This window comes from Suillus bovinus (assembly GCF_016758785.1).
Source record: "Suillus bovinus strain UH-Sbo-P2 chromosome Unknown EDB93scaffold_3, whole genome shotgun sequence".
NCBI lineage: Eukaryota > Fungi > Basidiomycota > Agaricomycetes > Boletales > Suillaceae > Suillus > Suillus bovinus.
The window spans coordinates 195,133-209,268 of record NW_024542059.1 but is presented as its reverse complement, the minus strand read 5'-3'; the positions used below and the strand labels follow the sequence as shown (position 1 = coordinate 209,268).

General features: G+C 47.9%; 4 protein-coding genes across 4 annotated transcripts; 2 read left to right on the top strand and 2 right to left on the bottom strand.

Moving 5' to 3' along the window:
• Positions 1 to 17: 17 nt before the first annotated feature.
• On the bottom strand, positions 18 to 3,198 carry EDB93DRAFT_1237700 (fungal-specific transcription factor domain-containing protein; the record flags this gene model as incomplete). The annotated part of the gene is made up of 7 exons (XM_041451450.1): positions 18 to 691; positions 745 to 1,789; positions 1,842 to 2,001; positions 2,059 to 2,297; positions 2,349 to 2,859; positions 2,911 to 3,021; positions 3,083 to 3,198. The coding sequence occupies 7 exons, from the start codon at positions 3,196 to 3,198 to the stop codon at positions 18 to 20; spliced, it is 2,856 nt and encodes a 951-aa protein (XP_041312623.1).
• Positions 3,199 to 6,899: 3,701 nt separating this feature from the next.
• On the top strand, positions 6,900 to 8,604 carry EDB93DRAFT_1099977 (uncharacterized protein; the record flags this gene model as incomplete). Its single annotated transcript, XM_041446962.1, has 6 exons — positions 6,900 to 6,983; positions 7,034 to 7,216; positions 7,278 to 7,384; positions 7,434 to 7,521; positions 7,576 to 7,703; positions 8,091 to 8,604. 6 exons carry the CDS (start codon positions 6,900 to 6,902, stop codon positions 8,602 to 8,604), a joined length of 1,104 nt encoding a protein of 367 aa, XP_041312622.1.
• Positions 8,605 to 8,864: 260 nt separating this feature from the next.
• Positions 8,865 to 11,146, top strand: EDB93DRAFT_429621 (uncharacterized protein). Its single transcript, XM_041456338.1, has 8 exons — positions 8,865 to 9,309; positions 9,376 to 9,467; positions 9,519 to 9,606; positions 9,659 to 9,730; positions 9,786 to 9,876; positions 9,933 to 10,063; positions 10,120 to 10,175; positions 10,233 to 11,146. The coding sequence occupies exons 1-8, from the start codon at positions 9,124 to 9,126 to the stop codon at positions 10,915 to 10,917; spliced, it is 1,401 nt and encodes a 466-aa protein (XP_041312621.1). The 5' UTR covers positions 8,865 to 9,123; the 3' UTR covers positions 10,918 to 11,146.
• EDB93DRAFT_1218546 (tRNA synthetases class II-domain-containing protein) lies at positions 10,930 to 13,892 on the bottom strand. The gene is made up of 13 exons (XM_041451107.1): positions 13,713 to 13,892; positions 13,557 to 13,650; positions 13,323 to 13,500; positions 13,157 to 13,255; positions 12,986 to 13,106; positions 12,483 to 12,934; positions 12,383 to 12,421; positions 12,180 to 12,332; positions 11,967 to 12,128; positions 11,853 to 11,913; positions 11,625 to 11,803; positions 11,448 to 11,558; positions 10,930 to 11,383 (listed from the first exon to the last, which is right to left on the bottom strand). The coding sequence occupies exons 1-13, from the start codon at positions 13,840 to 13,842 to the stop codon at positions 11,078 to 11,080; spliced, it is 2,085 nt and encodes a 694-aa protein (XP_041312620.1). The 5' UTR covers positions 13,843 to 13,892; the 3' UTR covers positions 10,930 to 11,077.
• Between the last annotated feature and the right edge of the window lie 244 nt (positions 13,893 to 14,136).

Here is a 14,136-nt window from a genome sequence, read left to right as displayed (position 1 = left end):
AGTGTCCTGTAAATGAACTAGGGCGAGGAGTGTTGGCCTGCGTGCAGATCTGATGAAGCATCACCAAGGGTGAAGGGCAACTCAGGATCCAACCCAAATGCGCCAGCATCAAAAGTCTGCCAGATAGAGTCTGGTTCACCACCTACTGAGTAACCATGAGAATTGTAGTTGCGAATATAATCAAGCCCCAGGAACGGTAGTCCAGGGGCAGCGAACGAAGCAGTGGGCGGGGTGGTTGAAAGACCCGAGTATCCTTGATCTGAAGAGTACCATGGAGTGTCCGTATTGGATTGCGATTCAAAATTGCCAAACGCAACGGAATTGCTATGTGAGGGAGATGGGTACAAATCAGTTCCACGAGGTTCGACTGTGTTCGAGTCCCATTGATGTGTGCTCGAAGAGATGAGAGGACTGTGGTGCATGCCATAATCATATGGTGACGATACATGCAGAGGAGAGAGAGGGGGTCCAGAATAACTATACTGTATGACATTGCTGCCCTCTTGTTGTTGAGGGGTCTCGAGTGTGGACATGGACGGCGAGGGGAGGTTCACAGACGATGGAGAGCTATGGGGGCTTGGCTTCGAAGGCTGTGGGGTAGAGAAGGCACCTTGGTAGCTCAAGCTTGGACCCGCAAGTCCCTCACTCTCGTCGTGGCCCCGCTTGCGCGATGTAGACCTGTTGCGTTGCGCTGTAGTCCGTCATCTGTCAGCCAAAGTCACCAAACAGCTCATGCCTGCTTACATTCAACACGATAGGGGGGTGAAGTCAGCGGGCGTCGAGTAGAAGCGGGATCTCGCGATCGGCTGATCTTCCGTGGCTTGCTTTTGATAGGCCTATTGACCGTTGGAATTTGGCCAGGGGATGACACGAGCGATCGCCTTCGTTCAAGCATGGCAGGTGCGACAGGAGGTGGCATGGGCATCATTTGAGACTGCCTAGTATCACTATTTCCATTCCTGATCGCTTCCTCCGCGGTGTCTGTCAACTCCGCAAGAAGCTCCTTGCATTTGCGAGCCCCGGGCCAATGTCCCTCCCAGGACTCGAGTGCCGTCAGACAACTCTTGGCCTCATCCATAGCACTAGCAGCAGCTCTAGCATCTGTGCAGTGCATGGCATACAGAAGGACGATGACAGCGGAGCTAAAAAGATGCTGGATGAAGAAGGCAAGGTGATGCGATGGCGGAACGACATTGCTAATAGATGGCGCTAGTCGTATGCAGGAACGGGCAGATGAAACAGCCCTGGCAGTAGATTTGGGTAGCACAGGCTGGTCACGCTTGACCGGCAAAAAATTGCGATGTAGTGTGGTCAGTACGGAATAATAATGACTGCAAAGCACCGCGCCCATGGAGACGTGTTTGTCTGTGACCGCCTCGTTACGGAATGTGGCAGGAAGATCGTCGCACCACCTGTTCAACTCCTCGTCGAGCTCCTCTACAGAACGCTGGAGTTCTAAGCGCCTCTCGTGGTCGAGCGTATCTTTACATTTATCAATAGCATATACCTGCCGCAAAACCCGTCCCGCAATTTGGTACAGGGTTGTCAAAGCGATGGCCCCAGTCATGAGCGATGGATATTTCTGCGGGAGATTGACTCCAGCAAAATAATCTGCCAAGTTCTCATCATCAACCGCAACAGGTATCTCGACATCACAATCAGAGTCTTCGATACCAAGTGGACGGCCGAGAGCAAGAGCAAGCATACGATCCAAGCAGTACACGCTCCACCATATTTTTCGGCGAGTTTCTTTGTCAGTAGTAGATATCGCGAGACGGCGCGGGGATCGCTACAGCAATAATTAACCAATCAACCCGGACAGAAAAATGCGCGGTGCTTACGTGTAAACCCAAGTCTTGAGCAGTTCGCACTGCTTGTCCCACGAGTAACCAGGCCTGCGGAAGACAGTTGACCGAACACAGGAACGAAGACATGAGAATGAAGCACTGGACGTGAGACACCTGGATGGATGCGTGACTGATATAGTGCAATATAAGAGCTCTAGCGGGGTTTATCGTCAGGGAAGACGTCAAGTTTCCATGACGGCCACAGGCGTACCTCTCATAGTAAATCATCCCCGTGCCGCCATCATCTGGATTTTCGCAAGTCAGACGAGGATCGTTGACTAGGTGTGCTGCACAGGCAAACACTGCGAAGACCACGGAGATGAAGGAAGCTTCTGCTTGAATAAAATCGATGTCGTCACGCTTGGTCATTAATCGCTTGTATCTTGGCATGAACGAGGGTTTATCAAGGATAGGCATAAGAAAATGAAGACGCTCAAAATAGGTTTCCACCTTGACGCGATGTGGTTAGATAGGACCGATAATCCAGGAATATAAACTTACCAGCTTATCGCAAAGGTCCTCGTCCGGGTATTCGACCTCTTCTGGGCCTGGGAGAGCATGAACCTTCCCAAAGAAGACAGAGGCTGGGAAATATAGTTTATTTACACTAGGTCCAGGCGCGCGTGGGTCTTCCTCCATTGGGGAGACTCGATGGAGCGGAGATGTCGTGAGAGTACGGAAGGATTGTATGAGAGACATTGTAGACGAGCCACCTATCCAGCGCATGTGGCCGTGCTCGTCTAGTGCGAGCTGTCCGAGACTTTCGGAGACATCGTCTTCCACTTTGATTGTCGACGATTCTGGGGTAGAGACGTCGCTGCGACTGTCTGCAAGAGCCTTAGATGACATTGCTTGGAGCACAGTAGAAGCTGGAAAGCCTTCACTACCTCCAACTGAGGTTCCAGGGACGCCAGGCAAATTCAAGGATGGACCCAGTTGTTCTAGCACAGGGGTAATCTGAGAGAACAGTGATTCCATGTGCAAGAGACGCGCTTCGAGCTCCTGGACATAGCTATTGAAACAGTGAGTTAAAGGCAGGGATTGATGATAAAGGGATATCTACTGTCTGCTTAAAGCCGCTCTGTCCTTTGTCTGAAGCCAAGTGCACTGAGATCCAGACGATTGGCACTGAGAACAAGTGGGTTCACAGCCGTCGCACTTGATTTTCTTACGTCTGCGATCGGCGCGATTAGTTCTCGTTGGGGAATAGAGAATGTAGGGCTCGATCGACTTGCCTACAACTTTCACATGCCCTCCACACTCTGCGCCGCTGAAGCTGTATTGGTTTTGCGCCAGCATCGGTAGGAAGAGGATCATCCTCGATGCGTTTCTTCTTCGATTGGTGTGTCATTGAGTAAAAATCGTCGTAAAGTACGGTACGCTCAGGAGAAGCGTGGTGGTGGTGTACTGCCAGCAATTGCCCTTGTGGTCGGACGGCCGCAAGATATCTTCGGAAGGTGGTCGACGGGTCGGGCCGATGCCACGGATGACTAAGTTGATTCATGCTAGGCTGTGCTAAGGATGGGACAATGACTTTCGTTGCACTGTATACGTCAGACTGAAACGAGGACTCACCGTGGATGTCTGTACACAAGACAGACACAGGTCGGGAGTAGGTTCGGAGCGGAATTCTTGGCCACTCCTCTGACGACGCTTGGACCTTTTATATTACTTCCTGTTCTCGGAAATGAAGAGAGTCGAGTCATCATTAGAAAGTTTTCCTGTGGACCAACCACATCTACAACTTTCTCCCAAAGTCTTCTCGGTAAATCTCTGAACCCGAACCTGTTGGAGACGGCATGCTTCATAGCACTAATTTGAGTTGAGTTTATTCATTATGTCTATACGTTTCCGAGCGAGTAAAGGCATTGCTCAACTTACTAATTGACCGCCAATCGATGACAGGGCTTCTTGCAGCGCTCTCGAGTATTTCTTGGGGTTCGAGCTCTTATCCTCCGATCGGTTGAAAACCTTTGGAAACTTGAAATGGAATCATTTTCAGTGATTCTGTGCCTCGTATGTTGTAATTCCATCTCGCATCCGGCAACATATCTCGGTTATGGATTTGATCCATACTCAACGCTCTCAGGTCCATTAAGGTACCATGCAGGACCATGTTGCGCCAGACAATTATGACATGTTCTAGCGCAACTAATGTCTTTTCGGAACAAATTTTTTTTTAGGAAGAGCTCGTCAGCGGTCCGGAAAACAATTCTCCCCGAGAAAAATATCATTACTCAGTCGTCTATGGTAAATGATCGACTATACGTGACGTGACGAGCAATGGAAGGGTATGAAGTACAAGAATGATGGCCTAACCTATTCTCGTTGCGTACGTCTAAAGTTTAATAATGTTTTCTGCTCTTCACGATCTGGTTTCTAGGGCAGAATTATATCATACCCTACGTTTGGCCCCTACAGTGTTTCTCCTGAATATCTGGTCTCGACAGGGTTGAGAGTGGATTAGATATTGTGTCCACTCTTCCTCGAGAATGTCATGCATTCCAGGCTTTCGGATGATATTCAATAGAAATATAGGGTCGTCCTGGACCGGTTGCATCTACAGCGGTATCCCCAAACAATACTTTTAATAAGTGCGGCTCGCATGCTTCCGAAACTACGGTCGCATTTCAGGTGTACGCTCACCTCTTACATTGACTAAAGCTTCTGGCCAACGTCCGTTTTAGCTGCTGTCCGAGCCGGAACTTCCTCGGAATCTGTGAAGAGTTCGGCCGCCTATAGTTCGGACAAATGTTGAGATACGTGATTGGACCCCAGCTGTGGTATCGTCGCCTCAGGTGATCACACTGTGCTTCTGCTACTCCATCCTTCTAGACTATTCGAGTTCACCGATCAATTCGATTTAAGATCTTACCCTCACAGACGTGGCTTGTGAGTCAAGGTCTGCTTGCTATCGCTCCATGCTGTGACACCTGCTGTAAGTGTGTTTGTACGACATCTCATCCCTTCACTTGCCATATACGGTGTCTCCAACATTGTTCTTGACTCGTCTTGCCAACCAACACATGCAACATATGACTTGTACGCCGTGTGACCATGTGGAGACAACTCATCCCTATCGTGGGTGAAATATTATTGATGTGACTTCTCATTGTCAACTAAAGCTAGCGCCTGTTAGGCTTCTAATTTCACGCTCGCATACACCTTCACGTCATGATCGACTTGCATTCTGCCCTGTCAAGCTTTGACTTCACAACATAAACGTGCTCCTATATGCCGCGAACCATGCAACTTCAATTTCTTTTCGAATGATCGGAGTCGCTTGCACATTGTAGTCTGGTCGACAGCACATGCGCGCGTTAATAGCTTTTGTACATAAGAGCCTTTTCAGGATTTAGGTTTTTTTTTCAGCGGCAAATGGGCCCATGGAATAAGAAACATTGCGGAGTTGTTCGTGGGGGATCTGCAACACGTTGCTGATTACGATCACCTACAAGTCACTGGCTCACTCCATCAGAAGAAGGATTACTACAAAATTCTTCCATTCTGATTCCAGTGTATAATCCTATCTGTGGAGACTGTCAGGACCTCATTTTAATATTAGTATATACTATATACGACCAATTCGACTGCGGAAGACTGAAGGTATCAAACTAACCAGATACGCTCCAGGTACTTGCCCGCCTTTCACAAGGTCCCCGTTCGGCGTCGAGTCCCCGTAATACAATATATCTGAAATGGTCCCCGTTGCATGCCGCATATTGATTGTTGAACCAGCGCAGGGTTAGGACATACCCTAAGCTTTTGGCCAGACTCCCGACGTTGATCGTATGCAGTCGGCCTTACTCAACAATCTCGGTTACAACTCCAAAATGCCGAAAAGAGCGGTGCTTCTTGAGACTTTTCCAATTGGATGTAATAAGGCGATGGTTGAACCGGTGCTGTGGCCAAGCCAAATGACATGACATGCCCAAATGTTGCACGAGGTCAGTCGGCGTATAATGCTATCCAATCTGATATTCATTAAGGGGTTTATGAGAATTGCACGAGGCACCCTTCCCGACTCGTCCCGTCGTCCTGCGGCAGCTTTCCAAACAATATAGGGTATCCCACATGGAAGGTGGCAAGCAATTTGTTTTGATAGAAAACAAAATCATATCGACGACATCGATGGCAGGAAAAGCACTCACAAATTTAATCACTCTGGGCTTCCGTCATTCATATAATATGGGTAGCAGCTGCATATGACCTGTAGAACGACGCAACGTGTCTCTGTGCGAAAATATCGCTATCAATGACATAGACGTTCATACATATTAGAAAGTATGAGTAGAAAGCGGTTCATCTCGTGGGCGCATGACGCTCATAAAGTAAATGAGGAGCGTCACCTCGAACAGGTTCTAAACTTACTGGATAAGCCACGAAGATGAGGATGGTACAGCTTCCTTGCCCACATGTTCGTAGAAGAGATGCCATATCGCTTGCCTTGCGTGTCACAGTAGTGACAGTAAATTGCAAGAACTCATGCAAGCACCCCCCCCCCCCCCAAAAAAAAAAAAAAAAAAAAGGACGATAACTTCAATCTATGACAAGACATGTAAGAGGCGCAAGACTCGTAACTGCAGTGTTCCTAGACGGAAACAGCATTGAGCGAGTCGGCAGCTGCCGGCATTGCACCTGGATGCATGGCTTACAATCCAGACTGCCTGAAACACTCGATCTTATCGTCTGAAGGATTATTTCTCCATGCAGAGATATATGGGGCGTTGAAGGAAGTATAATGTGTTATCTCGGCTGTTGCATATGCAGCCGGGCCTCAGGAAAATTTCAAAGAATTGGAGTAATAGTGGGCACTGAGAACAGGCGAGTTGTAAAATCAAACAGTATGTGTACCGCGAGAAAAACTCACCCGTGACTCTCCACGAATGTACTTGGGGAGTTATAGATACAATTGAATACTTAATTTGTGCTTGGCTAGTGGTACTAGTAGTAGTAGAACTCGGAGGTGGACCTATCAAATTTGTTTGCCCGTATTTGGCACGGCGTGTTAGCGGCCATGAAACTTTCGTTCTTGTCACAAGTACTATTGTCATGGCCGATATTGACGCGACGCAAACACCCACTACGGAGGGTGTGGACCCTATAATTGATGATGGCGACGAATTTGAATCGAAGGTTTGCTTCCTCGTCTCTTAAACCTCAACGTTTTAGACTTTGCGCGCTAGGAAATTCAGCTCATGAAACAACGGGTCGAAGAAATGGAACGCGAAGCAAAAAAACTGAGGGAGTTGCAGGCAGCTGCAGAGTCAGCAAATGGGGGATCTGCTACTGAGGCGGACCAAGGTGTTCCAATGGAGACTGAGGAAGACAAGTCCATCGCCGACGGCCGGAGCGTATTTGTTGGCAATGTACGACTATCTGCGCTTTCTACCGTGTGATGACTCTGCTCATGTTGTTCTTTCTATCTAGGTGGACTATGGGGCAACCCCGGAAGAAATCCAAGCGCACTTCCAGGCTTGCGGGACGATCAATCGTGTAACTATTCTTTGTGACAAGTTCACTGGACACCCTAAAGGGTACGTGTTTTTTTTGTAACATCCGCTTCGTCTTATTTTTCGCTCACAGGTTCGCCTATGTCGAATTTGCCGAGCTTGAACACATAGATGCAGCATTAGCTATGGACAATTCCCTATTCCGTGGACGATTAATAAAAGTGCTTGAGACGCTTTCTGCGCATCACTATGTTATCTAATTATTGCATTTGCAGGTAACTACAAAGCGGACTAATGTTCCTGGGTTCAACCGAGGGAGAGGGCGGGGAGGTGGTTACCGCGGTGGATATCGAGGTGGCTACCGTGGTGGCTACGGATATAGCCCCTATAGAGCACGCGGCAGGTAAGGTCTCTACAATTCATTCCATCCGCCAAGCTAAGCAAGTATTACAGAGGGCGCGGGCGCGGATTCTAATCACAAAACTGAGGACGTTGACCCGCACAGCGCGTGCGCGGCCTTTCGTATCCTTCACGTCAGCTGCCCTGTGTCCTTGCGTGCACCCTTCAAACCAGGCTGTGCGACTTGCGAATCGACGTTTGCTACGCTCTATATCTTGTTTTTTTTCGCTATGTATTATTTTCATACATACATTGCTTGCTCTACAATGCAATTGTCGATAATTACTATGCGGGACACTGGCTCGGCGTTTGCCGGCCATAATCTATCAAGTAATTCGAAGCTTGAAGTTGAATTACTTGCGCGTGTCACTATGTTCTCAAAATCATGTAGAACGTTCATCAGACATTTGTCGAGTAATACTGCAGCATATCCTTTCTCGAAGGTCGTCATCCTTCCGCCGTCACCGCAAGAAATACCTGCTTCCCAAGTAGAGGCTTTGCGCCAAGGGAAGGGCATAATGGCTTACTTGCAAAAAAGTCTTCCGCATCCTGTAAAACAAAAATGGCTTGCTACATGGTTTGCCAGAAGACATCCGGACCGACTTCTTCCTGGCTCGGTACTGTCGGTCAGCCTCGAGCATGCACCTACTACTTTTTCCGGGGTTTTGCTGTCCATACGACGGCGGGGCCCTGACACATCCTTTACCCTGCGGAATGTCATACAACGGACAGGCGTGGAGATGCAGTTCTTTGTGAACTCACCGCATGTGAAGGATATCAAAATTTTGCAGAGAGCTGGTGGCGGAGGTGGAAAGGAGGGAAGACGACAGCGAAGGGCCAAATTATTCTTCCTCAGAGACGCACCGGAGAAGATGACTACTATCTCTGCTGGTGTGAAGGCTTGAGCATTGTAGGTATGTTACAGTCTCAGCTTGCTTCATGGCTGATCTCCTCTGGTATTTGAAAATTTCAGTATTCCGGCCTGCTCATCAGGTTACCGTCTAGGAGACTTCTACGAATTTGACTGCGGCTGTACCCTGTGTAAATTTCACATTGCCGCTGATTTTTTCTGATCAGAAAGGAAGTCTGGGTGGTGACCCGTGGATACAGGATGGAGCAGATGGGTTGATGCTATAATACTGAAATTCATTGCATACTCCGTTACATTAACTTGTTCTTTCATACCCGAGCTTCCAGTATTTCATCACTGAAGTTGTTACTTGCTGTGACTTTTTATTTCCGTGAGCAACACTCATAACGTCTGGTAAACTACCGTACATCCAGTAAGGCGACCAGAGATCTCAGGTTCACTAGCCGCCCGTAGTGTTACCCAATTGGGGAGCGTCGCATGCTAAGGGGACATCATTCTCTGCAACTACACTGCATCACGTACAAGCAGTTTGAACTAGCCTCATTGTTCCAGCATGCCTCGAGAACATCGTTCACTGCGTAGCCTTGCTATATCGCCGAAGCGCACATCCTCTCCTGGTCCTCCCTCACCCACGTTTTCAGACGCTACACACGCTTCTGCAATGAATTTTGGCGTAGACGGGCCTGAGAAGATCATTACTCGGGCCAACCTCAAAGTCAGCTTGCAGTCTTATGACGATGTGCGTTCCTTCTCAATACGTCGTCGAAGTTCAGAAGAGCCTGATACATGACGGGTTTCTGCGCAGCTCATGAATGCAAGCGCGAATTATCGTACTGCTTTACTCCATATGTCAAAAGTGACTTTTGCATTTGCAGACGCTTTGGAGAAATGTTCAGGGTATGCTCCGATTGTCAATATTAAGCGGGAAAACGTAGCTCATTCATGCAGTTTGAAGGGACCTACGTACGAAGCAGGCACAAGACTGCAGGCCGCCTCAGGACTTCATCATCTCATCGGTAACCATTGGCATGTCCTTGTACGAATTACCCTTATTCTTTATTGCTTCAAACTCTTACACTTTTGAATAGGCGGAGACACTTGATAAGAGCTTCGAGAAACCATTGCGGCAACATTTGGACACATATCGAACGATCGTAAACGTACGCAGTTCCTCCGCAGCCTCATGTCAGACCCTTTCACATGTCATTGCCACAGGAGCGCTCCGCATCTTATGAGAAAGCTCTTCGCGAAAAGAGTGAAATTATTCGCCAGACAGAATTAAGTAACATGAATAAAAAGCAGAGAAGTGACTCCCTTCTTCCGGTTCTCTCGGGCCTTGAGTGACATCTGTACCCTATCCAGACCTGCAAAGCTTCCGTGAAGCCCTTGCGGTGCTTCAGCGCCAAGTAGATGACCTTGATGGTCTCAAGGCACAACACTACCAAGAAATAATGGAGCACGAGGAAGAAGTCTGGGACGTGGTGCAAGGCAAGGTATGCGTATTGACAAATCATCACACTTCGTAAAATGCTGACTTGTTCGCCTTCAGGTCTGCGTAGCTGTTCGTTCGACTATGGATGTATTTGACAGGTTCACGAATAAGGCGTGAGTCATTAAGACCCTGAAATCAACTATTACTCAAAGCTTATCCCCGCCTCGTAGATCGGATTCTATCCTGGAAGCGATGCTCCAGTCGGTTCCAGACCCTTTTGACTCATATGGACCTCCACAGGCGGAGGACCAGATCTTCACCATTCTTCCTCCATTGGCCGTAATGGCCAATGCACCCTCGCCCTCGCCGAGCCCATTGGCTATGACACCACCACCCCCAAATTCTGACGTACCTCCAGCGATCATTAATAATTCTTGGGCTCCAAATGGGGGCTTCTTTGCCACAACTTCGGAATGGGCTGATTCCATCTCCCCTTCTTCAACTCCTACCCGTTCGGAATCACCCTCTGCCCAACTTAAGCGTCGTCAGTCACATCCGCCGAGCACTACACATCACGTACGGAAGGCGGAATCTAAGCTTCGGAGTGTTCTTTCAGTGATTGAAGAGACACACGTCCGTCATCCGAGTGACCCTATCGGTGCACCTACCACAGAATCCCATGCTTCACCGCCCAATATACATGGAGGGACTCTCGATCCTGATACGAGTTGGGAGTCATTTACCAATGGCGCATTACCATATCCTTCCGTCACGGACGATGCCACTCCAGTTCAATCCGCAGTAGTCGATTCGACGATAAAACATTCTGCTCAGAGTGATATTGGAGAATCTGACCTGAGTCACATTCCCGAGTTGTCACAGTCAGATGAAACACCACAGTTCACACATGTCTAGTAATTGCGTGTTCATTTTTATTGCTTGTGTTTACGATAAGATATGATCGTTTATGTAGTGCACAAACAGCCCACGAGGACATTGATACCTTTTTTACGATGTGGTGATTAGTTACGATAATAATCTGATAAGCTTGTGCTCAAAAGCACCGGGACAGGTCTTAACAACGTGTAGGACGGACACCATACTGATATAGCACCTCTTCGTTGATGGCCGCCGGACTCCTAAAAAGTAGATCTGTGCCTGCGCCAGTTTTTGGGAAAGCGATGACATCCCGGATGGTTGACGTCCTGCAAAGGATAGCCATCAGGCGATCAAAACCTAGATCGGAGTTTTTATCAGCTTTTAGTGCGTAGGTTACAGAAAATTTGATTGGTCTACCGAGAGCGATTCCGCCATGAGGGGGTGCACCGCATTTAAGGGCATGTAATAGATGATCAAACGACGACTTCTCAGCATCACTCAGCTATAAAAATAAGTAAGTCGGGACAAAGTATAACACGCCACAGGGGCGAGACAGAGAACCGAACCTGCAAAACCTGGGAAAAGATGTACTCTTGCATCGTGGCATCGTGTATCCTAACCGAGCCTCCACCAATCTCAACACCATTCAGAACTAGGTCGTAATGTTGTCCCCGAACCTGAAAAGTAAAGCTGAAACTAAGCTCCTGGCACGAAAAACTCCTGCAAAAAGGATTGGCACGAACCTGATCGATACGGCCTGCGTACATAGCTTCTATATCTTGCCACATCGGCGCTGTGAAAGGGTGATGTGTGCTGCTCCATCGCCCGCGAGCTAAGAACTCCTTGTCAGGATCAGCGCGAGTGAATAGTGGAAATTCGGTGACCCATAGGAAGTGAGGGATCGTGGGAGGTACGTAATCACCTACAAATGGCATGAATGCCTCTCCGCTACAATAGTAGACAGCACATACCGCGGGCATGTGCCAACTCAGATATTCGTGTTCGGAGGCGACCCAGAGCAGTGGACCCGCCCTATCCACATGTAAATATGTCTTGGAAGCACCGGAGATAGTATAGAGACACACCTCGGGAATTTTGCGACGACGAGATAGCCATATGGTATCGCCGCTACTGAGTTCTAATGTCTTATTCAAAAGGGCATGCTCCTCGCTGCTCAGCTTCAGATTGATAGATCGGTTATCACATAGCCAATTCAACAAATTACTATCGGCGATCATAGTGCGGCTCTATAAACTGATCATGTGAAATTATCGATAATGATCAAAAGGCCAACTAACGACATTTGGTTCATTCTCGTCATTGCATTCTTCACTTGCCCGCAAGAATGAGCAATTCTCAGATGGACGAAGAATGATCGCCTCAAGAATGTCCCCGAGGTCCTCGAATGATGCACGAGCATGAATTGGTAGCGAGGGCGTAATGTCCTGGATCTGGTATAGGCGGTGTGAGCATTATTCAACGCACAAGCAGTTTATACAACCTCCATATCGATCCGAGTGTCGGGTTTGTCTGAACCATACTGAACGATAATTAATATGACCAAATTACAATGTCGCTCGATTGGTAAATGACTAGCTTACACGTGCCATTGCTTCGTTGTAGGTGATCACCCGGAATACGTTCGGAAGTGTGATTTCTTCGACTTTCTGCCATATGTGTTGAACAAGCTTTTCGATTACGGCGCGAACCTCGTGGCCTCCGATTCGCCATGTATTGGATGAGAAAATATTTGAATCCACACCCCATGAGACAAACGCCATTTCTAGATCGATTTGCGTAAACTCGGGTTGTCTGTCCTTCCGACCATCTTCATCGCGGAAGCACTTGGCTATTTGAAAATACTTGTCAACAGCTCCAGAACAGATAAGTAATTGTTTTGGTTGCTGTGGAGACTGCGGAAGAGCGTAAAATAGGGGGGTACGTTTTTCATCACGCTGTGCAGTTGATTGGCCGACACGAGACGGAACCAAAAACTCTCTTGCACCTTCTGGCGTTGATTTCAAAAGCAGTGGCGTCTCTACTTCAAGAAAGCCTAGGAGTGACTGTGGTCTTAGGACATCGAACGGATATCAAGAGCACGCACCATCGTCATGCAGAGTATCCCGAATTATTCGAGCAACTTGGCTTCTTTTTCTGATGTTGTCTGCAAGTGCAGTCCTACGAAGATCAAGATATCGAAAATGTGCTCTCAGGTCTTCATTAACCTATAATTGATCTCATTAATGGTGAAATAACTCCGCGTTACTCCGCATACCAATGTCTGATTGTCCGACGGTATGAATGGCATGTTGCGATGCGCAGGGTTGAGAAGAGTAAAGTTATTTACTTGGACCTCAATTTGTCCTGTGCCTTCCTTGAAGATACCTTGGATGAGCGTCTAGAACGATGACGGCTTGTGAGAAGAAAAAAGCCCTACTGACATTGCGGCGAGACAGTTCTGGTCTTACGAGTACTTCACCCTCGATCGCAATAGTGGACTCCACAGGAAGCTCGGACAACTTGGTCAGATGAGCATTCGCATGCCCCTTGCGTACGACCAATTGGGTTGTTCCAGAAGAATCTTTGATGGGAAAGAAGGACATTGTCTTTGACACTTTACTTTATTTGGAAAAAGTAAGCGGATTGAAAGGAGAATAGATTCAAAAGGTAATCACCGCTCAGGGAGTAGCCAGCCAGCCAACGTGACGTGGGTGCCAGCGTGCGCGGGAGTGAGCTCACCACACATATGAGTCCGTCTTGGATACGGGGCTAGATACACGAGTTAGTATAACGTTGAGAGAATCGCGTGAAGAACGCGTCATTTTGCTGACCAGAACGAGCATCGCCTCGCGTTTGAATATGCCTCTTCGCATTCCATAATGCAGGAATTCGAAAATAGTGCGAGGATCTGGAATCTAAAGCTTGTTTCGTGAGCGGTGGAATGATTCCTCGACTGCGCATGACTAGTATGCCAGTGCAAGGCTGAGTTGACTGTTTTATGCTAAGTTCGCGGATTATTACGTAATAATTGACGGTAAAGATATTTTCCGTACTCATGCTTGCTGGCACCCACCACCTCGTTTCCCTTGTATTTTTAAGTAATTTCAATCAAATCTAAGCTTACATCTCAATGTCATCCTCTATCCATGGACTTTCTCAGTCTTACTAGTTCAATTCGCTTACATTCCTTTTCCCTTCACACGGCGGCAATCACTCAAAATAATATTTTATAGACACCTGCGCGCCCGAGGCCCA